This window comes from Lepidochelys olivacea (genome assembly GCF_965140295.1).
Source record: "Lepidochelys olivacea isolate rLepOli2 genome assembly, chromosome: 3".
NCBI classification, from domain to species: domain Eukaryota; kingdom Metazoa; phylum Chordata; order Testudines; family Cheloniidae; genus Lepidochelys; species Lepidochelys olivacea.
The window spans coordinates 59,949,303-59,976,429 of NC_140413.1; the positions used below are offsets into that span (position 1 = coordinate 59,949,303).

General features: G+C 41.6%; 1 protein-coding gene across 2 annotated transcripts; it reads right to left on the minus strand.

The window, feature by feature from the left end:
- Window positions 1–317: 317 nt before the first annotated feature.
- TMEM30A (transmembrane protein 30A) lies at window positions 318–25,465 on the minus strand. 2 transcript variants are annotated; one of them, XM_084625063.1, is made up of 7 exons: window positions 25,385–25,465; window positions 14,762–14,878; window positions 12,877–12,984; window positions 10,315–10,402; window positions 6,757–6,900; window positions 5,224–5,430; window positions 318–2,499 (listed from the first exon to the last, which is right to left on the minus strand). In XM_084625063.1, the coding sequence occupies exons 1-7, from the start codon at window positions 25,448–25,450 to the stop codon at window positions 2,306–2,308; spliced, it is 924 nt and encodes a 307-aa protein (XP_084481189.1). In that variant the 5' UTR covers window positions 25,451–25,465; the 3' UTR covers window positions 318–2,305. The 2 variants fall into 2 exon arrangements, with proteins under 2 accessions (XP_084481189.1, XP_084481188.1); XM_084625062.1 differs by lacking the exon at window positions 25,385–25,465 and adding an exon at window positions 24,278–24,850 and having other exon boundaries at window positions 320–2,499.
- Between the last annotated feature and the right edge of the window lie 1,662 nt (window positions 25,466–27,127).

Below are 27,127 nucleotides of genomic sequence, written 5' to 3' on the forward strand. Positions count from 1 at the left end.
GACAAACAGGCTACATTGAGCAGGGGAATGCAGGGGGAAAAGAGACAGTCATGAGTAACAGCAAGATTAGGGAATGAAGTTACGTATTCTGCACACCAGAGGAAACATATTGCCCTAAGAAAATATTCTCAAACCAGTCAAAAAGTGATATTTACATATTGCTAGAATCAGTTCTTCACCTGAAATGGTATTTCAGTTGTTGCATGTAACTCAAGAGGAAGCACTCCTTATATTTAACATATTGATTATGAACACAGCAAAATATATTCAGTTTACCTTTATTGAGTTGACAAATACCAGCCAAAAAAAACATTTATAAAAATCAAAATATTTAAATAACCAGCAATTGAGATAAGTGCCCTTACTAGTTCAGTGAATAAGATCTAGCAACTACTCTATAGTTTAAAGTGATTTTTTTTAACTTAACATCTTTTGTGCAGCTTTTCTATTATGCTGTGTGGAGATATTAATCAAAGTTATATGCCCCAATTCTGTAACGACAATAACATTTATGAAACCAACTCTTTCAAAAAATAGTAAACTGTTCTTTTGGACATAAAATCATCATGTGTTGCACTGCCACATTCTACGGTGCAGTCAAGTACATAAAATAAATGTTAGTTGGTATGTTATCAGTGAACAAACTATCTAAATTATTAGTTTAATCTCATTTCACATGGTATACAAAGGAATATTTTCACTGCTAACTTGAAATACTACACAAGGAAACAAGCAATTCAGTAAAAAATGGTCAGATCTCCTCAAAACTGATATACTAATACAGTATATTTCAGAAACTGACTAAAAGTTAAGCTACTAAAACATGAACAAAGTTTTTTTGCCACAAGTGTATATGACTTCAGAAATACTAAAACGTGGCTAAACTGCATTGAAACTGTACATCTTATTCAGCAGAATACAATACATATTAATCCAGGCAAAAAAAAGTTTAAGGACAAAAGTTTCAACATAAATAATTTGCAGCATTTATTCAATATTGAATATTCAGATACTTTATCAAGCCAGTTACATGTAAAGTAACCTCTGCCATTTAAATTACAATGTATAATGTGCATTATCTAAAATTACTAGAATGCAGTAGCTTACAATTTACAGTTAGCTTTGAATGAACCAAAAAAAGTGAAACTGGTTTTAATATTGAGATTCGAGGGAATAGCGTACACTACCTGTAACAGATATTTAAATGACTTTCATGGCAAGCTCAATCTATGTAAAAAGAAAAGGGAGTCATTTCAAGAACTATGAATTCTTTCAGTTTAGGATTTGAACACTTACCGTCAAAATTAAATTTCAGTTTTATTTTTTCCAAATAATGAGGGAACCAAATATTACATTAGATTTACTATAACAAAGCCTGCTCTGAACATCTAAACCCTGTTTCTAACGAGAGCAGAACAAGGAAGTTCCTCCACCAGCAAGATAGTTATTCCACCCAGATTTATGATTGGAAAGAACTCCTTCATTTTTTCTTGATTAATACCTTCAAGCTGCTCATGAAGAGCAAGATCACAAGTACAATGGGTAAAACTGTTCTAAATATGACTTCAAGCAAAAGAAATATTCAGAACAAAGTTGCTTTTTTATCTCAACAACTGTTTTCAAGTTGAAACTAGACTTGGAAATTCACCATACAGTCAGTTGACAGATCTCCTGACATTTTCAGTGGATGTTAGTTCCCATGCCAGGCATATCTGATATCTAAAATACAGAGTTATGTGAATTTATAACAGCACTTTATGAAGATTTAATGTGTAACACACTTACACTTGACACAGGAAATATTTTATAACTTTAATATATTAAACATCTCAGCAAGGAACATAAAGCCTATGCACACAATACAGTGACATGAACAAACACTAAAGACTTATTTTTCCTTTCAATAGCACTGACATTGTGAATGGTTAACAACTTATACTATATCCTAAAACAGTCTCCTTTCTCCACACAACCTATACATACAGTATCATATGAATATATTACATAGCACAGAAACAAGCAGCAGATGCATTAAGGGAATAGGGGCTATATGCATCATATAGCCTGCCTAGGAAGAGGCAAACGTCAGAAAACCATTTATGCAATTAGCATAGATAAAATTAGTAGAGTTAATTAAATACCCGTCATTTTCAAAAGTCAATCCACAGCAAGGGGAATAAAGGCTTTAGAGATAGTTTTGCACCCAGCTTCAGAAGCAATATGAGCAGATTAAGCTATCAAAAACTGGGTCCACTCTGGACTGGCCTTGATGCACATGCAGTACATTTGTTTTCAGAATGCAAAATTAATTGGGAATGTCCGCACTATTGTTTCGATTTCCATATTTGTGATGAATGACTAGCAGCACAACTCCTAGAAAGAAGCATATGGACCCCACAGTGATGTAAGCAATTCCCAGAAATGGATTTTTGCCTCCCATCCATGATATGGTGCTCAGGATCATCCGTTTCCGTCCATCGAAACTGTACACAGGGTAATCTGAAGAATATATAGGAAAATTCACCCTAATTACAGTCATTTAATTAGAAGTATGGCTGGCATATTACAACTTGAGATCATTTCAGTTGGTAACAGAATGTAACACACCATTCCCCCAATATCTGATTTCCTTAGTAACCTAATTTTCATTCTCAGTTTTCATGTACTTTCCACTACTGTGCAGCAAAATGAAAGACAACAATAAGGATAATTACAATAAGGCTCTCACTGACCAGTACACAGCTGCTTGTCGCACAAGTGATTAAGAATTCTTGTACAGACCCTGCTAAATTTTTAATATCAGCCTCTGCAACTCCCTTTTCTTCCTCCTGTCTGGTATTTTGGATTCTCACCTACCTTCAGTCTGTCATCTACTTTACCTGCTGCTCTGACCACTTCCATCTCATTAAACCCCTTCACTGACTTTCATTCACCTTCAAGATCAATTTTAAGCATGTCATGGAGCAGATCCTCAGCTGGTGTAAACTGTCATAGCTCCAATGACTACAGTTTCCACAAGTGGAGGGAGATGGTCCTTCACATTCAAGGCTCCCATCTATTTCCTATTCTTTTCAGTCTTTCTTTCTCCCTTCACTACACCCAAACCGCCTGCTTTACTTCCCCTTTTTTAGTATGTCTTCACTGCAGAAGTAACTGAGATGACTGAATCTGGACATGATTAGCGGCATAGACCTAGCCACAAAAGGTGACAGCGCACAGCTATACTCGAGTGCATCCACTGGACTGTGTCCACATGGGAGCTGTACTCTCACATGTGAAGCATTAAAACTTCTGGGGTAATACCCTATGGTTTAATGCTGTACGGCTCTATGAACTATTTCCACAGTGTTTTGTGGAAAAACTTGTCGGTCCTTTATGGGCACCTGTGCTGAAGTGGTCTTAGCCCACCAGAAGTAAACCATTTCCAGTCTGTCACATGCTAGATTTCTGTCTGTAGTCTCCATTCTAACTTGTAGCATGGCCTGAATCCAACACATCTGCGGCTGGCATTAATGCAACTCTCATTCTGGAAACAGGAAGCAGATGCAGGCATGACACTGGTAGGGGGCATTTTGACAGCAGCTTTTCACCCTGAGAATGCAGCAGTGTGCCTTGCTAAGGAGATCACAAAGACTGAATGCAGACATGGAGTATTGGAGATAGCTGATGCAGGTTTTAAACACTATGGAATCCCTCCAACCTGACTAATGCTTCTGGAGCAGAACCACAAGCAGAGTGATGGGACTATATTGTCATGGAGAGCTGGGATGATGAGCAGAGAGGCCAGAATTTCCACATGAGGAAGGCTACATTCTTGGAGCTGCATGAGGAGCTTGTCTTGGCCCGTTAGGACCAGGAAATGCAGAAGAGACAGAGAAAAAAAATATACAGCCTGGTGGAGGATTGTGGGAAGGCAATGGCAGACTAGTCATTCCTGAGTTGATTTGCCTGTGCCCACACTACAAAATGAACTGGTTACCAGACCATGCATAAGCAGCACTATGCTTTAGCATATAGCCCCAGACAGGCCAGATAGCTAGGGCTGAAAGCATCATAACAGAGCTAGGATCTGTGTATATAGTCAGGAACTAGCTTAGGGACAATATCCAAGTAAGAGCCCAAGTTAACTCTGCAGCGAAGACAAGCCTTAAGTGTCCTCCAGCTTTATCTCTGGGTTTACCATGCAAGCCCTGAAGCTAGAATCCATCCCTTGCATTGCCATGCCTCCACCGGCTCCTCAAAAGGCACTATCGTTCCTCAGTGAAATATTAAACTGAATGATTGTCTTTATACCTGTCTAAAGGACTTAGCACATTACTGCCACTAAATAAATAATTCCGTACAAAAACTAGTAAAAGAAAATGACTGAAGTTACAAAGTCAAGCACTCAAAATTTAGAAATGCCAGGACTAAGGCTGCCGCAAGATGGATTTACTTGTGCATCTGTATATCCTGAAATCTGTGCAGCAGCATGCTTCTGAATTTCTTGACCAGGAACCGAAAACTCAAACTAAACAGATTACACTAGAGTGTGCCTGAAGCTTCTAATTTTCTGGAACCAAAAATTAATTGGTTTAAACATCTTGCAGACTCCATAAGCATATCCTACATTCTTCCTGACCCAAAGTTATTCACTGTTTATAAACTTTAAAAACTCAGGCTGTTTGACAAAACCCATCAAGAAGTCTCTGTACACCTCAACATTCTCAGAGGTTCAAGTTTCCACAGCAAAAAAACAATTCAAAAGCCTACAAAACAATCTAAGGACCAGTTCTCATTTGAGGACAAATCAAAAATGTGAAATGTTTAGGCCAGAAACATGTGTCTGATAAATGCCAGGCTTTTCTTTAGTGATTCATTTGGGCACTCTTTACAGTATCAAACTGGTTACTTCCACTATAGATGCTATGTTGCCCTCTTCCAACCAATTAACAGAGCAGTGTTCTTTGCACAAGTAGTAAACTGGGCTGATAATTTCATTAATTTACAAGTAGACATGCTATGTGGTTCTGCTATGCAACCATTAAAATAAAGTACAAAAAGGATATTATTCACAAACATCCTCTGCATTAGCTTCTCTGAATTCATCTCAAAACAAAAGTTTCATATTACATGTTCTCAAAACTGAAATACTGACATCTGACAAATTCTGAAAGCTACAAATACATACATTCAAATATTCCAGATGATATTAGCAGTTTTAAAAGTTTCGATAAAGGATACTGTATGTGATCTCCAAAGAGTACTTTCCAGCTTGTAAGGTAGGCTGCAAGTTATTCTTTCTCTCAATCAAGCGATATAGTTTACGAAATGTAGGCAATGCTGCAGTACGCATCCACACAATAAAGTCTTCATTAATGAACCCATTGTTGTCTGATTCTGAATCCAGCATATACACTGGTTTGGGCCAGTTCACAGGCTTTGTTGTGCCTAAAATTAAAGAATTCAATTAACTAGAAATATTTAGATAAGAGGTACATCTTCCAGGTTTAGATACTGGTGTGCACTTGAACTTTTTTCTAAGACTCTGAGGTGTATGTGCTTTTCCAGATATTGGCAATCAAAAGTAATTTAGTTTTTGGCCAATTATAAATCAATGCAAGGAATTAATACAGTTGCCAGAGGATCATACTCAGATCAATTTCAGTCAAAAAAATTAGATTTTGGAAAAAAATGATGATTTTTACAGAACCTATCAATAGAAATATTTTTAAATGTAAGATTAGTGAAGTACTTTTGGTATCTAAAGAGTTGTAGGATTTGTCAGAGTTAGCAACCCAACAATTACAACACTCTGCTAGCATATTACAATTTGAAAGTCAGAATGGTTCAAAACTAAGTGAAACGCAAAAAAGAAAAGTAGTCTGAGTGGTACAAAGTTATATTATTAAAATATATAGTAATCCAAAGCATTATTAGCAGCATAAACAATAACATTTTCTTATGGCTATGATTTTAAGTCAGCATACCTTTAACCATGACACAAAAAGTTAGAACCAGATATCAAAGGATTAACAGAAAGGGTGAAACAAGCAGAAATTAAAAGTAAGCTGGTAATTAAGTGCAACATTAGCTGCACTCCAGCATTAATTGCTAGCTGAATATTTTGTTTCCAACAATGTTTAACTCTTATAAGAATGAGCGTACGCCTGAAAGCCATGACTTTCATGATAATTTTTGTTTAAATAAAGAGCATTGCCCCACTCAGTCTCACATAGAGCAATACTCTTCCATAAATATTTACAAGTTAGTTAGTTGTCAAATGCAATGAATGTGAGTTTTTTACACAATCCATATTATAAAATAAAGGATTTGACTTAATTCCCCATGAGAGTTCATAAAGTTAGAATAGCGTGCCTTGATTTTTCTTTTTATGTTTATGACATGTTTTGCTTGACAATCCACTAACTTTACTTAAGAGATTTTCTAGAATTTCAGAAAGATAGCCAGGGAATTATAACATGTTCTAATTCCAGCATTTTAAAATATCAGTTTCTTTCGACGACTGTACTGATTTTAAATCATTAATAAAAATACTACAGTAAAATAAACACACATATGATTGTCTGAAAATGACCGAAACTATCTCTCTGCATGGCAAAAAAAGTGTTGAGCTTGGTATTTTTAGCAGAACCACAGCACAGTTATATTAGGATGCCCACTACAATGCTTGTACAGAAAGAAAAAAATCAGTAACAATAGCTTTTTATTAAAATGTGTTTGACATGTTTTCAATATAAAATTTTAAGATCTTACCTTGGAAAAGTGCTGTCAAATTATTTGCATTTCCAGAAGGATTCCTGAATTTAACGTTTTTATCTGTCCACCAAGCAATACCTTTTTTATTCAAAGTAATAGGGATCCTTGTTTCATTAATAACATGAAACAATTCCAGCGTATCTAATATGAGAAATTCAAGTTAGAGAAAGGGGGTAGAAAAACCTTCAACTGACTCTAGTTTCATCTTTTTATGATTATTTGATACTTCCACACAAACTGGAGAAGGCAGCATTTATAGCCATGACTATCAGAGTAAATGAATTGTTTCATAGGACACAATGTGTTACAGAATCATAGCAATGTAGGACTAAAAGGGATCTTGATAGATCTTCTAGTCAAGTCCACAGCACTGAGGAAGGACTAAGTATTATCTAGACCAGTGGTTCTCAAAGCCAGTCCACCGCTTATTCAGGGAAAGCCCCCGGCAGGCCGGGCTGCTCCAGGTCAGTGGGGGCTGCGGGAAGCGCGGCCAGCACATCCCTCGGCCCACGCCGCTTCCCGCAGCCCCCATTGGCCTGGAGTGGCAAACCGCGGCCAATGGGAGCCGTGATCGGCCGAACCCGCGGACGTGGCAGGTAAACAAACCGGCTCAGCCTGCCAGAGGCTTTCCCTGAACAATCGGCAGACTGGTGTTGAGAACCACGGATCTAGACCATCCTTGGCAGGTGTTTGTCTAACGTGTTCTTAAAAAGCTCCAATGACAGAGATTCCACAGCCTCCCTAGGTAATTTGCTCCAGTGCTTACCTACCCTTATAGTTACGAAGTTTTTCCTAATGTCTAACCTAAATCTCCCTTGCTGCAATTTAAGCCCATTACTTCTTGTCCTGTCCTCAGTGATTAAGGAGAACAATTTCTCACCTTTTCTTAAAGCACCTTTTACATACTTAAAGACAGTTATCTTCCATCCACACCCCCCCCCCTCCAAATCTTGTCTTCTCCAGATGAAAGAAACCCAATTTTTTCAATTTTTCCTCATAGGTTATGTTTTCTAGATCTTTAATATTTTTGGTTGCTTTCCTCTGGACTTGCTCCAGTTTGTCCAATCTTTCCTGAAGCATGATGTCCAGAACTGGACAGAATATTCTAACTGAAGCCTTATCAATGCTGAACAGAGTGCAAAAATTACTTCTTGTGTCTTGCTTGTAACACTCCTGCTAATACATCTCAGCATGATATTCACTTTTTTTGCAACAGATTTAAATTGTTGACTCTTAATTTGTGATACACTCAACCCCCAGATCCTTTTCTGCAATATTCTTTCCTAGGCAGTCATTTCCCACTTTGTATTTGTGCAATTGATTATTCCTTTCTAAGTGTAGTACTTTGCATTTGTCCTTCTTGAATTTAACAACATTTCTCCATTTTGTCAAGATCATCCTGAATTCTAATTCTGTCCCCAAAAGGGCTTGCAACTATTCTCAGCTTGGTATCATCCACACACTTCGTAAGTGTACTTTCTATGTAATAATTTAAATAATTTATGTAGATATTCAATAGAACCAGATCCAGGACAGATCCATGCAGGGCCCCACTCTGATTTGCCCTTCCCGCTTGACTGTGAACCATTGATGACTACTAAGATAATCGCCAATGGCTCAGAGATGGGGGGGGAGGAGCAATAGCTCAGTGGTTTGAGCATTGGCCTGCTAAACCCAGGGTTGTGCGTTCAATCCTTGAGGGGGCCATTTGGGATCTTGGGCAAAAATTGGGGATTGGTCCTACTTTGAGCAGGAGGTTGGACTAGATGATCTCCTGAGGTCCCTTCCAACCCTGATATTCTATGATTCTAGAGATCTCTTCAGCCAGTTCCTTACCTATTCTAGGATGGATTTAATCAGGCCTTCCCAACTTGATGACATCTAGCTTGTCTACGTAATTCTTAACTTGTTCTTTTCCTATTTTAGTCTTAGATCCTACCATTTACACTGGTGTTCACTATGTTAGTCATCCAATCACTGTGCTTGTTTTTGGTGAAAACAAGCACAAAAGGCATTTAACACTTATGCCATTGGTGCAATTTCTTGTTTCTGTCTTTCCCTCCTCATTAAGTAATGGGCCTACTGGGCCCTTGGTATTCCTCTTGCTTCCCATGTATTTGTTACCCTTTATATTCCTAGCAAGGTTAATCTTGGTTTGTGCATCAGTCTTTCTAATTTTGTCCCCAAATGCTTCTGGTTTTTTTTATATTCATCCTTTGTAATTTGACCAAGTTTCCACTTCTTGTATGACTCTTTATTGAGTTTCAGGTTACTGAAGATCTCCTGGTTAAGCCAGCATGATCCCTACCAAACTTCCTATCTTTCCTACATTTCCCACACACTGGGATAGTTTGCTCTTGTGCCCTTAATAATGTCTCTCTAAAAATCTGACAACTCTTGTGAACTCTTTTTTTCTCCCTTTGACTTCTTCCCATGGGATCTTACCTACCAATTCTCTGAGTTTGCTAAAGTTTGCCTTCTCAAAGCCCATAATCTTTATTCTGCTGTTTTCTCTCCTACCATTCCTCAGAATCATGAACTCTATCATTTCATGATCATTTTCACCCAAGCTGCCTTCCACTTTCAGATCATCAAATAGTTCCTCTGTTTATCAGAATCAAATCTAGAATAGCCTCTCCCCCAGTGGCTTTCTCCACCTGCTATAATAAAAGGTTGTCACCAGTGCATTCCAAGAACTTGTTGCATAAGCTGTGCCATGCTGTATTATATTCCCAACAGATGTCCAGGTAGTTGAAAGCCCCCATCACCAAGTTCTGTGTTTTTGGATGGATTTTATTTATCATTATTTGTTGTTTAAAAAAAAGCCTCATCCACCTGTTCTTCCTAGTAGTCTACCGTGGACACCTACCATGACATCACCCCTTCTATCCTTACCCAGAGACTTGCAACAAGTCTGTCGCCTACTTCCCTGTCAACCTCAGTGCAAGCGTATACATTTTTGAATATACAAAGCAATGCTTCCTCCCTTCTTTCACCTGCCTGTTGTTCCTGAACAAGCTACACCCTCTATCCAATATTCCAGTCATGTGAATTATCCCACCAAGTTTACGTGATTCCCATATTTCTTGCATTCGTATATAGATATCCATTTATTAGATTTCCCCTCTACATTTCCTCTGCTCTCCTTTGTCCCTGCTGTGTTTGCCCATGTTTCCCCACAGATTCTGACCCTTCACTCGGAGCTCCATATATTTTATTTTATATACAGTACTACACACACATACTAGATAAACGTAACAGCCAGCGCCATGTGGAAGTTATCCCCAACCCTTGCTGCCATAATTGAATGAATCTGATAACACAGTTTCAGAAGGAAAATAAGCAGGAGCAGTTCCCCTAGCATGTTTCCCCTCCAGCACTCAAGTATAACAAAATCTATTTGCTCTGCACAGCTAAAGCTTGTCTAATTTAAAGACAAAATCCTCGAACATTTTTAATCAATTTCAAATAATTTATAGCACAATTTGACGTGTGGACCAGATTGCAAAAGCGTCTTGATATTTTTATAAGGTGGTTTAAAAGAAAATACCATACCATTAAACATACTGTTGGCAATAGCTCCACAAGGAGCAATGGGTTTACCCTCACTCGTGCGGTAAGGCTCACACTCCTTACTGGGATTCTAATATTTAAAAGAAAAGAAGAGATAGTTGAGATCTGCAGCTAACTAATCCCATTATAAACTACATTTTCTGTATGCCTTGAACATCATAACTTGAATTGCCAAAAGTCTAAACTATTTAAAATATCATTTTTAATATTAATTGTAATAGTTTTTACTCACTAAACAAAAACTGAATCAGACAAAGTTCAGAATCCACATAGTGCATACATTGTAGACTATAAAGGTTTCTTTTTAATCAATGCTCTATATAGTGGAGTTTTTGTATGCTTTTGATCTAATGCTTCAGCATACCCAAAATATATTTAAATAATATTTCCACCATTAAACCATTGAGAAAGTTGACTATCTGAAAAAAAGACTTAGGCACTTAACAGTAAAATATTTATCTACCTATAAAAGACCAATAAATATTATTAAATTAAAATGTAAAATGTTTTGAGACAAAGCATCCAAGTTACTTACTGGAACTCTCCCACCCTTTTATAAAGGTCACAGGGAACAGAGCGAGAAGTATCTGCTGGAGCCGCAAATAGCCAACAACTCCCTTATCAAGAGCCGAAGGCCCAGTCTTCACTTAAAAGTTAGGTCGACATAGCTACAGATATGTAAATTGCATACCCTGAGCACCACAGATATGCTGACTTAATCCCAACTGTAGATGCAGCTAGCCTGATGGAAGAATGCTTCCACTGACCTAGGTATAGCCCCTTGGGTACATGGAGTTCCTACAGTGATGGAAAAACCCATTCTGTCACTGTAGTCTATGTCTTACACTAAAGAGCATAGCTATGGCACCACTGCTATGCTACTGTAGCACCCATAGTTTAGACATGGCCTAATTAAGAACATAAGAATGGCCCAAATGGGTCAGACCAATGGTCGATCTAACCCACTACTTTGTCTTCCAACAGTGGTTGGTGCCAGATGCCTCAAAGGGAACGAACAGAACAGACCAATTATCAAGTGATCCATCCCCTGTCGTCCAGTCCCTAAATCGCTGACTGCCAGAAGCGGGAACACCCAGAGATTGAGGTTGCATCCCTGATCATCTTGGCTATTTGCCACTGATGGACCTATCTTCCATTAATTAACCTAATTCTTTTTTGAACCCAGTTATACTTTTGGCCTTCACAACAACCCCTGGCAATGAGTTTCACAGGTTGACTGTGCCTTATGTGAAGAAGTACTTCCTTATGTTTGTTTTAAACCTGCCGCTTATCAATTTCACTGGGTGACCCCTAGTTCTTGTATTATGTGAAAGGTAAATAACACTCATCACTTTCTCCACACCATTCATGATTTTATAGATCTCTATCATATCCCCCTCAGTCATCTCTTTTCTAAGATGAACAGTCCCACTCTTCTTAATCTCTCCTCATACTCATTCTTTTTTGCCATTTCCTATACTTTTTCCAATTATATTTTTTTTTGAGATGGGGTGACCAGAACTGCATGCAGTATTCAAGATGTGTGTGTACCATGGATTTATATAGTTGCATTATGATATTTTCTGTTTAATTATCTATCCCTTTCCTAATGGTTCATAAAATTGTTAGGTTTTTTGGCTGCTGCTGCGCATTAAGCAGATGTTTTCAGAGAACTATCCACAATTACTCCAAGATCTCTTTCTTGAGTGGGAACAGCTAATTTAGACCCCATCATTTTGTATGCATAGTTGTTAGATATGTTTTCCAATGTGCATTACTTTGCACCAATCTGCCATTTTGTTGCTCTGTCACTCAGATTTCTAACTCTTTGCAGTTTGCTTTGGACTTAACTATCTTGAGTAATTTTTTATAGTTCGTAAATTTTGCCACCTCACTGTTAATCCCATTTCCCAGATCATTCAAGAATATGTTGAACAGCGTAGGTCCCTGTACAGATCCTTGGGTGACCCCGCTATTTACCTCTCTCCACAGTGAAAACTGACCATTTATTCCTATCCTTTGTGTTCCCACACCGCCTGTAGAAGATAAATCATGCCTAAAGAGGCCATGAGAAACTTCACATAGTTGTTTTGAATACATGCATTTTAGTACTGATATTTGATAACTAGTAGCTAATCAACTGGAATGCTGAATCTGAGTATCCAATTCTAAGCATTGAAATCTGCTATCTAGCTGGGCATTGTTCATTAGTGAAAGATAAAACTTCAGACAGAACAGATGGAGCTAAACTGGTTTCACTGCCTGAAAAGCACCACAGATCTAAGCTAATCAGAACACATTTATTTGCAGTGAGCAATGATCAATCTACTGTACCACAATCCATCAGATAGAAGTACACAATGTCCATTTAATGGAACATATATGAAGTCACCAGTATAACACTGATTCTTTGACAATGTCTCCTACTACATAAAGAGAAGTGTCTATTTCACCTCAATGTTGAAAATGCTTCTGCAGCATGTTGATTTATGTTACCTAATTATTACTAATGATTAGACTTGAGCATAAATAAAGTTTACTTACAAATAAAGAACTATTATCGCCATTTAGTTGGCTGTCATCCCGAGACTTCACATAACGACGATGGTTTTGATAGAAGTTGGACAGTCCATAATACATAAACACATTGGTCTGCAAAATACAAGGTGGCAGATTGAAAGAGGATACTCAATAACACCAATACTAAGATAAGGATCCATCAGATACATTAATGTGTTGATACAGCCAGGAAATTGACAAATATTTACATACTGATATTCTATATTTATTCTAGATCAGTAATATTCATAATATATTTGCTCAGGAGACAAATCAAAACAAAATGTTTTATACTTCCAGTATTGTAAACTCAGCCTGGCATCTGAAAGACAAGTTGTGTCCTTCTAGCCTCACATATCACAAGTCATCATCAAGAAATTCTGAAATACCTTACATTCGCTGTTTAACAATTCAGAGGCAACAATGAAAGTTTCTTTAGTGTCAATATCTAAGTTCAAGGGGCTTCCCACACTCACTGTATCCAATACTAAGGCCCATATCCACAAAGGGACTTAGGCACAGCAATGCTGAGTATTGGTGTGCCTAATTTTTAGGCACCTAGAAAAATCTCTGAAAGAATAATGGAATCCACGAAGCCTGAGTTAGGTTCTTAGCCTAGCTTTTCTGTACAATGAATGCGGAGAGATAGGTTACTAAAGCTGTGATCCACACAAGCCATCACGTTAGGTGGCTCCTTGCCTAACCTAGCCAATGGGAAATGCCAATGAGAGTGGTGTATCATAAGCCCAATCCCTTTCATGGATTTTCACTGGCAAAATCTGGGCTGCAGAGAGGCATCTAAGCTTGCTTGTGATCCACAACTGGGATACTCCTCTCCTGGAGTCAGACGGCTTAGCGCCTATGCATGAAACAACGGAGGAGCAGCAGCCACCTTCCTTATAACTTTTAGCCCACTCCGAGGACTCACCTGGAATATGAGAGACCCAGGCTCAGTTCCTCCCCACCCCATCTGAAGGGGAGAATGGATTTGAACAGTGGTCTCCCACTTGTCAGAAGAGTGCTCCAACCACAGGACTATTGGATATTCTGATCTGGGTCTCTCTCACTTACAACACAGGAGTGATCAGGCAGCATATGGTCACACGGTATTGCGCAATTCAAGTAGTCCCAATTTTCCAAATCTTTACATTATACAGAGTGTTTCTGAAATTCACACAGAAACTCAAATTTTCTTTTAAAACATAAGACCCCCAAACTTGTAAAACTGAATGCCCTCAGGGACATTCATAAAGCTAGTTTGCAAGCCTTGTTTACAATGAATTTATTGTCAAAATCTCCTTTAGTTGCACTACCACCTGGGCGGTTCCATCAATGACTGGGAGTGCTAATGTACGTTGGCCACTTGCATCTATACAACAGGGTCATCTAACCCTGGTTAATGATAGTTAAAACATCAGCAGGCAGTCTATGCGAATGCTCCTTCATATTGTACCATCAGTGGTGCAACAGAAACAGAATTTAATAAAAAGCTCAGTACAGACTGTTAAAGACTCACATGGTAAATCTATGGATTCGTGACTCACGGATCCAGTTAATGTTACACATTTCTGGGTGATGATAAATAAATTAAGACCTGATTCAAACCTGTTGTACCAGATGTAGTTTGTGGAGAAGACATACAACACACAGGATTAGCTGATGGATGAAGAGAAAAGCATAACAGGATTTAATTTTTAAGAATAAGGCAAATATGATGTTCCTCTAACATACAAATTTAGTTTTTTGACTTAAGTAAGCAAATGTGAAGATAGCTAGTACAATACCTTACAAAAGCAATGATAAAATGCAAAAGGCATGAACGTAAAATTATGAGTAATTCTGATGGCAACTCACACACAAAGTAACAGACCTCAAAGGGATGATCCAGTATAAAGTCAATGGTGCAAGTACAAGGTGGTGTGCTATTCCAGGACACGTTCAAACATTTATTGCAGGGACTAGAAGAGTCAGTTCCTGTGTAATCAATCTGCAAGAGAAAGAGGATACTGAGTTACAAAGAGAGAAAGACATATACCACGATTACTAAACCAAACAGACTGACGTAATCTCTGCTGTTTCTCAATCAGCTCCATCTCAAATCCAAAGAATATTCCTACACAGAAGACTTCATATAGAATTAAGGTTTCACAGGTGGATTTTTCACATCACAGAAGGGGGGGAGGGGAGAGAATGTTTGTGCTAAAAACAAATCAACACCTGGAGGTTTACTTAATACACTGTTACTCCCCATTTAGGCACCTAAATAAATGAGGCAAGATTTTCAAAAGCACTCGGAACCCAAACCTGGGATCTGCTGGGTGCTTTTGAAAGGCTAGCTCTTAATGTAAGATATTAAGACAATGATGTTGGCATGTCTTTAAAGAAAGCTACGAAGAACAGATTACCACTGGATAGTGGAAAATACCATCAGTATTTATTTGATTGATTGTGGATTACCTAACTTTTAAAATTATGTTATTCAAACAACATTAATATGAAGAGTTAAAAACCTCAGAGAATATATACATGGGTCAACTCATCATCCTGTTTGGTGTTTTCAACAAACCTTTATTGCAAAGTATGTAAATGCATGAATTTTGCACTGTGTCCTGAAGGATCAATGATAATTTGAACTGTTTGGATGGTTTTCTGAAAGGCTATTGCACACTGTTTTGTCTGGTCTATTGTTGCAGTTGAACCTATTGCCGACCCCCATTATCAACAATACTTTTTCTAGTGTATACCAGGTTTGAGTGTCGCCAAGAAGCTTGAATTAAATAGGGTTATCTAAAAAATAAATAAGTTTTAGGCCCTGTGTTCACTTGGAAATAGCACCATTTCAGCAGCCTCTGTCAGCAAAGTGTTTGGATATAGATCTGTAACAGTGCTGCCCAGTCTGTCCTGATCTATCCAGGCAGTTAAACAGCAGTTGAACGAGTATTGTACTGACACCTGTTGTCAACAATTGATAGTTTTTCTATGGCAATCCAAACCTAGGATGAAGTATCTTTCACACAGACCTTAATAGCCAGAACCCACTCTATTCTCTAGTCAGCCAAAGAGTCCTACATTAAAAAACAAAGCTTGTTATTTTAAGGCTAAAAAGGCAGTTTGTATTTTAAAATGTCAGGTCTTTAAAAAACTGACTGCAAACTCTATGAAGTAGAAAATCTCTCTCTCTCTCTCTACATGTTTGTATACCAGCAATGGGACCACACTCTTGATTGGGGCCTCTTGTCTCTATGGTAATACAAATATTAAACAGTAATTGACAGTAGCAGTAATGCAGAAAGAGAAAGAACAAACCCCATATTTTTTTTCATTTGTGGGTCACCTATAATTGATAGCACACTTAACTGCTCTGTTATAGGTCAATTTTGTTCATCCTGATTAAGTAAATAATTGGACAACCATTCTGTATACATTATTGATAGTTTAAAAAAACTGCTTTAGACCTGGCTCAGTTTGCCAGTATCTTTTAGAATTGATTTTCAATGTGATGTTTCAGCTCCTGAATGATTCCTAAATAATTTAAATTTATCCAACACTTGCTGCACTGTTCCCTGGGTAGAGGAAAAGAAAGCAAGAGAAACTGGTAAGACACTGAAGACACCTTTTTGCTAGCCATATACTTGTTTTCCATCCAACAATTTTTTTTTTTAAACTGGACTGCTATGAACACACTACCTATCCTCTGAAGTATGTTTATGTGACCTAAACAGAATTTCAGAAAATGCTCGGAAAGCGCCTTACGTAAAGGATATGTAATTTTATGTTACGTTAAAGCAGTTGGAAAGCTTCCATATTTCAATTAATGACAACTGGAATGAAAATCAGCGTGAAACCTATATATTGTTACTTGACATTTAGGTGAGTGATCAGGACTAACGAAGTATGCTTAAATTGCTTCTTATACATCCCCCTTCATAAATAAAACCAATACAACCATTATTTTTTAAACAGGAGACAGAATAAACACGTTTGCTTACAGTAAGAGGTGGAATTATTCACTCACTCAGACTGCTATTAAATGTATTAGAATAGAGGTTCTCAAACTGTGGGCCGTGGACCACCAGTGGTCCGCGAGCGCCATTCAGGTGGTCCGCAGATAGTTCCCTCTAAGATGCGTGCCTGGGTGACCGCACACAAGAGAATGAAGGGCCACACATCTAAATTAGTGGAGCCATGCAGGCATGGCTCCAATAATTAGGTGCCTGGACCCTGGAGAAGACGCACATGTAAGGTGACGTGGTGGCCTTGGGGAGAATAGGGGGCAGGGGGCAATGGGGTGAGAAGAGGGGGTGGGAGGGAATTTGGGATGTCAAGGGCGGTGGCCAGAGATAGGGGCAACTTTCCCCAGCTCCAGGGCTGTGGCTGCCAGGGAGAGACAGCCCTACTTCCCAGCTTCAGCTCTGTGGCTGCTGCGGCAGGGGAGAGACCCCACTCCTTCCCAGCCCCAGCTCGGGGGCTGCCGCGGTGGGGTAGATCCCCTTCCTTTATTACTGTTTTTTATATAGCGCTTTTACACCGCAGATCACTGATTGGATGCAGATACAAATTTTGAATCCCCGCAGGGCTCTATTTGTCAGCTCTGGATTATTTCAGAGAGGCATATAGGCTACTCTAAAATATGCCAGCTAGCTATGGCTCTGAAAGGACAATATGTAAGCCAGAAATGGCCCTGGCACATTCACATTCCAGCCCACACCCTTTATTCCATTCCAGGGACTGCAAGAATGGCATAGAAAACAACTAAAATGGTTCTCTGCCAGTTAGGGATTTACTCATGCCAAGGGAATCCAACAGGTCTGTTGCCACACAAGGGGGCTAGACTGCAGAAGAAAATTTGGTTATGTATCTTTAAAAAGACAATCATTAAAGAGTCTGGGAAATAAATGAATGATCCCCATTGGGATATAATCTTTTATCACTATCACAACGTATATTCCATGAACCTTAACTTGTCAAAAACAGTGGGAACAGATTTATTTATTTATTTATTTTTAAATAAACATTCCTCTACAGCTAGCAGATCTATTTTATGTACTTATACAGACACTATGGTCTTAGTCTCAATATAAGAACCCCAAAAAGAAAATGAACAGAATGTTTCCCAACCAAGCTGAAAAAGGCAAATAGTACATAAAATGTAAGAAACTAGGCCAAAATTTTCACAACTGGGAACTTCCAATTACAGCTTCTTAGTCTATATTTAGGCCCCCAATCCCAAAAACACTTATCCACATGTTTAACTTTAATCACTGGGACTACTCATGCAAGAAATGTGAAGCACGTGTGCAAATGTTTGTTAGGTCAAGGTCTTAGGCACCTAAATAAAAGCAGCATATTTTTCAAAGATATTAAGTAACTGAAGCACAACTAACCTCACACGGTATGTCTTCACTGCATCTGGCAGCAAGCTTCCCAGTTTGGGTTCACAGTCTTGTGTTAGCATGCTAAATTCAATACAGCTGTGTAGACACTGCTTTGACGCTGTGGCTCCCAAGCCCACCCTACCTCTTAGGTTAGAAAGCCTGAGCTGCAACATTTATACAACTTTTTTTCTCACACTAGCATGAGCTCCACTAACACAAATCTGTGGACCTGGGCTGGGAGACTCACTCCCAGATGCACTACAGACATACTCATTGAGGCTGAGAGGGCACAGCTTTTCTGAAAATCAGACTACATAAATTTAGTTATCTAAATATAGATTCAGAGCCTTAACTTCAGGCACTCTGCTCTGAAAAATTTGCCCTTTGATTTTAAATATTTTTTGTTTTAATAATTTATTCTAGAACAAAGCTAAGAAAATTTGTTTCTTTAAAGAAACGATCAGCTACAATGGTGGTTAATGTGTTAGAAGCAATACCTTTTTACTCTTGTTCCAATCATTAAAGTAACACTCAAATTTAGAGTTTACATGTCTATCCTAAGTGTTATTTCAAGAAGTTACTCTATCAAATCCAACCGGGTTCTTTTAAGAAGCTCAGGGTTGATTTGGAGATGGGATGTGTGGCCTCAAATCTGGGCAGAAAGGCATGTATATTTTTAGAAAGCAATTAAGAGCACACACAATACTGGGAGAACATGAAGTACATTTCTACCTTATCTTTCACATTCCTTTCTTTTGAGGATTTATTTTTAAGTAGTCTGATATTTATATTCCTTTGCATATTGTATTATGGTAGTGTTACACAACATTTGAACAGAGATATACAAATGAAAAATCTCAGACACTCTTTCAATCTAGCAAATGAAATCAATTCCACAACTACTCCATCTTCACTCCTCAAGGAAATTATCTCCACTGATTGATAGACAAAAGTGAACAATCCTGTTTTTTATATAACTGGTATGATTCGGTATGATTCGATCTGCACACCAAAGTGTATTTTTAAGGGGCTCAATCTGCAGCCTCATATCCGCTTCACCTTATTACTGCAAGTAAATCCACTGTTTTAAATGGTACTACTGAAAGCAGCATATATGTAAGTGTTTGCAAAATCAGGGTCTAAGTCAACACAACAGAGAAACTAAGAGCTGATCAGATTTAACAATGATGGCAAGTTTGTTTTTGATGATGACGTGCAACTTTTCAGCTTGGAGCTTTTTAAGAGTTGTAAAGCCAAAGCTTAAGGGTTTATATGAAAGCTGTAGCTAAGTACCAGACGCAAAGTATTGTCTGAGTATTTATACTACACTGTCACTGGAAAATGCAAACTGAAGAGCACACACCTTTGGTGCATTTACTGCTAAATTTATCTCTGACATGTCAGGCTTCTAGAGAGCATCCATACTAGGAAAAAATGTGTTTTTTATCACCAAAAAAATAAACACGACTTTTAACATGCTACAGATGTTTACCTCAGCCGGCTATTAGCATTAAACTATATTTGCCTTGTCCACACTAGGATTTTACCATGTGTTAGTAAACGTGGAAAAAAGCCACCTTTTTTCCTAGGAAAATCAAGGTCCTAGTGTTGAAATGTATGCTGACCAGGCTAGAGCAGTGGTCACCAACTTGTTGTTTGCAATTGACTTGTCGATCCTATGAACTCTCCCAGTCGATCGTGATCTCTGGTGGTGTAGTGGGGCTGCCGCTAAGGCAGGCTCCCTGCCTCCCCCAGCCCCACACCACCCCTGGAAGCGGCCAACGCGGCCCCATGGGGGAGGAGGAGACAGGGGTTTGGCCAATGAGAGCTGTGGGGGCAGTGCCTGCAAAGAGGGGCAGTGTGTGAAGCCACGTTCCCCCCCCCCCCCCCCCGTGGCCACAGGGGCATGTTGGCCCCTTCCGGGAGTGACGTGGGGCTGGGGCAGACAGGGAGCCTGCCTTAGACTTGCTGCACCACCAACTGGGAGCTACCCAAGGTAAGTGTCGCCCGGCAGGAGGCTTCACCCCAACCCCCAGCCCTGAGTCCCCTCCTGAAGCCAGCACCCCATACCTCCTACTACACCCCATACACCCTCCTGCAACAGCCATGAGTCCCCTCCCAGAGCGAGCACCCCAATGCCCCTGTCACGGTTCCTCCCCCACTCTGAACTCTAGGGTACAGATGTGGGGACCTGCATGAAAAACCTCCTAAGCTTATCTTTACCAGCTTAGGTCAAAACTTCCCCAAGGTACAAAATATTACACCTTGGACTGGCCGCTACCACCACCAAACTAATACTGGTTACTGGGGAAGAGCTGTTTGGACGCATCCTTCCCCCCAAAATACTTCCCAAAACCTTGCACCCCACTTCCTGGACAAGGTTTGGTAAAAAGCCTCACCAATTTGCCTAGGTGACTACAGACCCAGACCCTTGGATCTTAAGAACACTGAACAATCCTCCCAACACTTGCACCCCCCCTTTCCTGGGAAATGTTGGATAAAAAGCCTCACCAATTTGCATAGGTGACCACAGACCCAAACCCTTGGATCTGAGAACAATGAAAAAGCATTCAGTGTTTTACAAGAAGACTTTTAATAAAAAATAGAAGTAAATAGAAATAAAGAAATCCCCCCTGTAAAATCAGGATGGTAGATATCTTACAGGGTAATTAGATTCAAAAACATAGAGAACCCCTCTAGGCAAAACCTTAAGTTACAAAAAAGATACACAGACAGAAATAGTTATTCTATTCAGCACAATTCTTTTCTCAGCCATTTAAAGAAATCATAATCTAACACATACCTAGCTAGATTACTTACTAAAAGTTCTAAGACTCCATTCCTGTTCTGTCCCTGGCCAAGACGACTACAGACAGACAAAAAGAAAAGGAGGACTTGTGGCACCTTAGAGACTAACCAATTTATTAGAGCATAAGCTTTCGTGAGCTACAGCTCACTTCCTCAGATGCATATCGTGGAAACTGCAGCAGGCTTTATATATACACAGAGAATATGAAACAATACCTATTCCCACCCCACTGTCCTGCTGGTAATAGCTTATCTAAAGTGATTTCCAGCACAAATCCAGGTTTTCTCACCCTCCACCCCCCCACACAAATTCACTCTCCTGCTGGTGATAGCCCATCCAAAGTGACAACTCTTTACACAATGTGCATGACAATCAAGCTGGGCTATTTCCTGCATAAATCCAGGTTCTCACATCCCCCCACCCCCATACACACACAAACTCACTCTCCTGCTGGTAATAGCTCATCCAAACTGACCACTCTTCAAGTTAAAATCCATGTTAAACCAGAACATCTGGGGGGGGGGGTAGGAAAAAACAAGAGGAAACAGGCTACCTTGCATAATGACTTAGCCACTCCAAGTCTCTATTTAAGCCTAAATTAATAGTATCCAATTTGCAAATGAATTCCAATTCAGCAGTTTCTCGCTGGAGTCTGGATTTGAAGTTTTTTTGTTTTAAGATAGCGACCTTCATGTCTGTGATCGCGTGACCAGAGAGATTGAAGTGTTCTCCGACTGGTTTATGAATGTTACAATTCTTGACATCTGATTTGTGTCCATTTATTCTTTTACGTAGAGACTGTCCAGTTTGACCAATGTACATGGCAGAGGGGCATTGCTGGCACATGATGGCATATATCACATTGGTGGATGTGCAGGTGAACGAGCCTCTGATAGTGTGGCTGATGTTATTAGGTCCTGTGATGGTGTCCCCTGAATAGATATGTGGACACCATCACAGGGCCTAATAACATCAGCCACACTATCAGAGGCTCGTTCACCTGCACATCCACCAATGTGATATATGCCATCATGTGCCAGCAATGCCCCTCTGCCATGTACATTGGTCAAACTGGACAGTCTCTACGTAAAAGAATAAATGGACACAAATCAGATGTCAAGAATTGTAACATTCATAAACCAGTCGGAGAACACTTCAATCTCTCTGGTCACGCGATCACAGACATGAAGGTCGCTATCTTAAAACAAAAAAACTTCAAATCCAGACTCCAGCGAGAAACTGCTGAATTGGAATTCATTTGCAAATTGGATACTATTAATTTAGGCTTAAATAGAGACTTGGAGTGGCTAAGTCATTATGCAAGGTAGCCTGTTTCCTCTTGTTTTTTCCTACCCCCCCCCCCAGATGTTCTGGTTTAACATGGATTTTAACTTGAAGAGTGGTCAGTTTGGATGAGCTATTACCAGCAGGAGAGTGAGTTTGTGTGTGTATGGGGGTGGGGGGATGTGAGAACCTGGATTTATGCAGGAAATAGCCCAGCTTGATTGTCATGCACATTGTGTAAAGAGTTGTCACTTTGGATGGGCTATCACCAGCAGGAGAGTGAATTTGTGTGGGGGGGTGGAGGGTGAGAAAACCTGGATTTGTGCTGGAAATCACTTTAGATAAGCTATTACCAGCAGGACAGTGGGGTGGGAATAGGTATTGTTTCATATTCTCTGTGTATATATAAAGCCTGCTGCAGTTTCCACGATATGCATCTGAGGAAGTGAGCTGTAGCTCACGAAAGCTTATGCTCTAATAAATTGGTTAGTCTCTAAGGTGCCACAAGTCCTCCTTTTCTTTTTGCGAATACAGACTAACACGGCTGCTACTCTGATACAGACAGACACAGACCCTTTGTTTCTCTCCCTCCTCCCAGCTTTTGAAAGTATCTTGTCTCCTCATTGGTCATTTTGGTCAGGTGCCAGCGAGGTTACCTTTAGCTTCTTAACCCTTTACAGGTGAGAGGAGCTTTCCCCTGGCCAGGAGGGATTTCAAAGGGGTTTACCCTTCCCTTTATATTTATGACAGCCCCTCCTGCAGCCAACCTCCTGCCCCAGCCCTGACCCTCCCTCTCAGAGCCAGCACCCCATGCCCTCTCCTGCACCCCAACACTCTGCCCCAACCTCCCTCCCAGAACTTGCACCCCTCACTCCCTCCTGCACCCCAACCCCGTGTCCCAGGCTCAGCCCGGAGCACCTCCCACACTGTGAACCCCTCGGCCCCAGGCCAGAGCCCGCGTGTCCCCTCCCAAACCCCAACCCCCCTGTCGCAGCCCAATGAAAGTGAGTGAGGGTGGGGGAGAGCGAATGACCGAGGGGGGGGGGGGAATGGAGTGAGAGGGGCCTTGGGGAAATGGGTGAGGTAGATCCTGGGTTGCCCTTAAATTCAAGAAGTGATCTTGGGTGTAAAAAGTTTGGAGACCACTGGGCTAGAGAAATCAGTATCAAGGGAGGATGCTCAGGATAGTAGGCAAGGTCATCTTTAGTGTTTTGAGTCTACCACTCGATGTTCTTTCAACCTCCATTAGTCAGTGCAAGAGATAAACAAGTAATTCAAAAAAAGAACATTAACATTTGACCAAATTGACAAACACAGTCATTTCCTACAGAAGCCATTTTTTCACCTCTAAAACCACATCAACCACAACAGCATGAAGAGACAGGAAGGATCTGGCAATGCCCAGTGGAACAGCAGAACCCCTTTAATCCTGCAGGCTGCTAGACTGTCATACTACCTACAAAACCTACCTCACCTGACCCTGGTCTGACGGAGGGATGCTCCATGTGGAAGACAGGGTCTTCCCGTTATTGTCCAGGCTGGGGATTTTTCTCTGTGTTTCAGAGTAGCATTTGCAATCTCAACCATAATGTGGTAAATTATGGAAGGCAGAGACGTATTAGCTACACCCCCCGGCCGGTACTGTACAGCTGGGTCCCTACAGGGTACTTCCCAGAAGCGGTCGGCCTGGGTTTAGAAAGCCCAGCTCCCTTCTCCCAACGTTTCCTGCGCTCACGATCGCCCCCGCTCACCCTCTGCCAAGGTTTCACCGAGAGGCGCCCAGGGGGAGCTCAGGCTCCAGCTGAGAACAGGGAGCCGCCAGCCCCGTCGCCCCCCGCGGCCGGGAGAGCCCAGCGCCGGTAACCGCCGCAAGAGGGGGCGCCCGGCAGCCCGCGCCCCGCCCCGTCCCGACCCTCACCTCGTACTCGCGGATGTTGTTGGAGGTGACGAAGATGCCGATGCCGATGGGGATGAAGATGAGGCCGATGATGAAGAAGGCGGGCAGCACGGTGCCCGCGGTCAGGATGGGCTGCCAGGCCGGCAGGCGCTGCTGCTTGAATGCCGTGTTATCCGGCTTGCGGCTCTTCCCCGCCCCGCCGGCCGCCCCGCCGCCCGCGGCCCCCACTCCCGATGTATGCCCGTCCGCCTCCTCCTTCGCGCTGTAGTTCACCGCCATGGGGCCGCCGAGGAGGGGGAGCAGCCAGCGCTCCGCTCGCGAACCGAGGCCGCCTCCGCTCGGGCCAGTGAGGAACGGGAGCACACTGCGCCTGCGCGTGAGGAAGGGGACGGTTCCGCACCCGCGGAGCCACTAACAACAAACAAACGTCACCAGCTCGGGTGACCGGGCCCACCTTCTTCCGCCCGCCTTCCCCCAACCTGCGCATGCGCCGTCGCAGTGGGTGAGGCAGGGGCTTGGTTGGATCTAGGGCGCATAATCGATGATGATGAGAGCCATTAACCTCCACCCTTCAGGCGCAGCCGGCGCTCCCTGCCCGTGCCCTGATGACGCATGCGCAGAGAGAGCGCGAGAAACCACGCGCGCGCAAGCTTTTCTCTCCCCCCCCGCCCCCGTTGGGGCGTACGACGCTCAGAGTGGAGGCGTCGCGTGATCCAGTTGCGCTGCCTTACGAACAGCGGCTCTTGTCCTGTGCAGAGACGCAAATACGTCATCCGGCGGGGAGGGGGGCGTCCGTCGGGCCGCCTGAGCCGCGCCTTTCGAGTCAGCGAGCTGCCGCGTGGGCTGGCGCCTCTCGCCCCGCTCAGGGCACCCGCCGCCGCCCCTGGCCAGCGGGAGCGGGCACTGGTGAGCCCTGCCCCGCGACCGATGCCGCCCTAGGGCCCGGCGGGGGGACGCCAGTTGGGGCACGGCCAGCTTGGGAGCGCCTCGAGCCCAGCCGGGCCCCCAGCGGCCATTCATCGGTGGCCACTGCCTGCGTCCAGGCGCCTTGCCGCGCCTCTGCTGCGCTGGCGGCCCGAGCCCCGCGTGCGCCGGGGGAGCTGCCAGCCGCGTTGGTCAAACGCTTACTGCTCGGGTCAGCGACGAATGTGGAAGCGCTGGGCCCTCTGGGATGGCTACACTGCCGGGGTACATCGACCTACGCTGCGCCACTCCAGCTGTGTGAATACCATAGCTAGTGCTGACCTAGCTGAGGTCGAGTTACGCAGGGTCTACACTGGGGAGGGGTCAGCGGGAGAAACTTGCTCACTAGACCCGCTAAATCGACCTCTGGTGGATTGATCTCAGAGCATCATCCCCGCTGTAGTGTAGCCCTGGTCTGCACTGGGGGGAGAGGGAATTGATCTAAGTTAAGCAGTTTTAGTTACCTGAATAACTGTAGCTGAAGTTGACTTACTTAGATCGACTTACCATGGTGTCTTCACTGTAGTGAGTCGACTGCTGCTGCTCCCCTGTCAACTCCACTTGGCGCCTCTCGCAGCAGTGGAGTACAGAAGTCGATGGGAAAGCGCTTGGGGGTCGATTTATCACATCCAGACTACCGGTGGGTGGTGTAGACATGCCTGTAGACCTGCCCTATTGTCAGGGGAGTGTCCTATGGACAGGCCCCGCCCTCTGCTGGCCCAGGGTGAGGGGGGCAATGAGGCAAAAGGGACTGTAAGAAGTCTGCTCTCCTTTCATGTTCACTCGCATCATCTGCTGCATTAGCACTGCCAAAATCACCACAAAGGTGGACTAGTTTAATTTTGACTGTACTTAGAAAGTGGCTTTGGCTTGGTACCCAGTGCGGGAGCTAGTTTTGTTCTTTTGTCCAGTGTAACTATTTTGATTAGGGGTGTGATGGTTTTTTAAAAAACTGAAATAGTTGCACCAGTACAGTCCTTAGTGGGGCTGTAAATATAGCAGTGTAGCTTATTCCCCTTTTTGTGAAGAAGAAAACTATACTGGAATAAACACTTGTAGATAGATATTACTGCATCTACTTTAACAGAGTTGTATGAATTTCAATATATATAGGTATAGTCAAAGGAGTACAACATGTGTCTAGATAGGGTCACAGATTGATATTATTCCCGGATTTTACATTAGGGGAATGGGGGAATCACATTTAAGCAAGCAAAAATAAAATATCACATGTAATTTCACATAGTGGTGATAAACTGCTTCCCTCAAACAGTTTTACTTTGTGGAGGGCATTAGGCAACTTGGATAGAAAATGGGAAATAAATACATTTTTTTAGAAAGAAGGTACACACACCACTATTCCTTTCCCCCCAACTCCTTTTCTCCATCCCAGCCTATCAATTATCTCCTGTACCTATGAGTTCAGGTAAGACTGGGGCCTTAATGTAAGACTGGGGCCTATGCAGAGTTCAGTGTCAGACTGGGGCCTTAAGAAAATTTGTTACTTAATCTTTGATGAAATGAAGACTATAGCTGTATCAGTTTCAACATTCTTTACCAGTCTTTAAGTTACATTTGAAAATTAAAATTAATTTTTGGGTGTATATGAAAGAGACAATGTATGTGTAGGAATAATAAAATTTTAAGAAGCTTGCCGTGTGGGATACTTCTTAAAATCTGTGTATCCCACTGAGTCTGAAAAAGTTTTTTTTCTCTTATTGGTCAGTAGCTGGTTAAAAGGTAGGAAACAAAGGGTAGGAATAAATGCTCAGTTTTTAGAATGGATAGAGGTAAATAGTGGTGTCTGTACTGGGGCCAGTACTGATTCATAAATGATCTGGAAAAAGTGTTAAACAGTGAGGAGGTAGCAAAATTTGCAGATGATACAAAACTATTCAAGATACTTAT

Bases quoted from the DNA above. Each gene is read 5' to 3' on its own strand.
- TMEM30A (XM_084625062.1), bottom strand. From the start codon at position 24,535: ATGGCGGTGAACTACAGCGCGAAGGAGGAGGCGGACGGGCATACATCG. The intron at 12,985-14,761 runs GTCTGTTACTTT...TGTATTTTGCAG, and splicing joins TACTGGATCATCCCTTTGAG to ACCAATGTGTTTATGTATTA. The intron at 6,901-10,314 runs GTATGGTATTTT...TTCTCATATTAG, and splicing joins TGCCAACAGTATGTTTAATG to ATACGCTGGAATTGTTTCAT.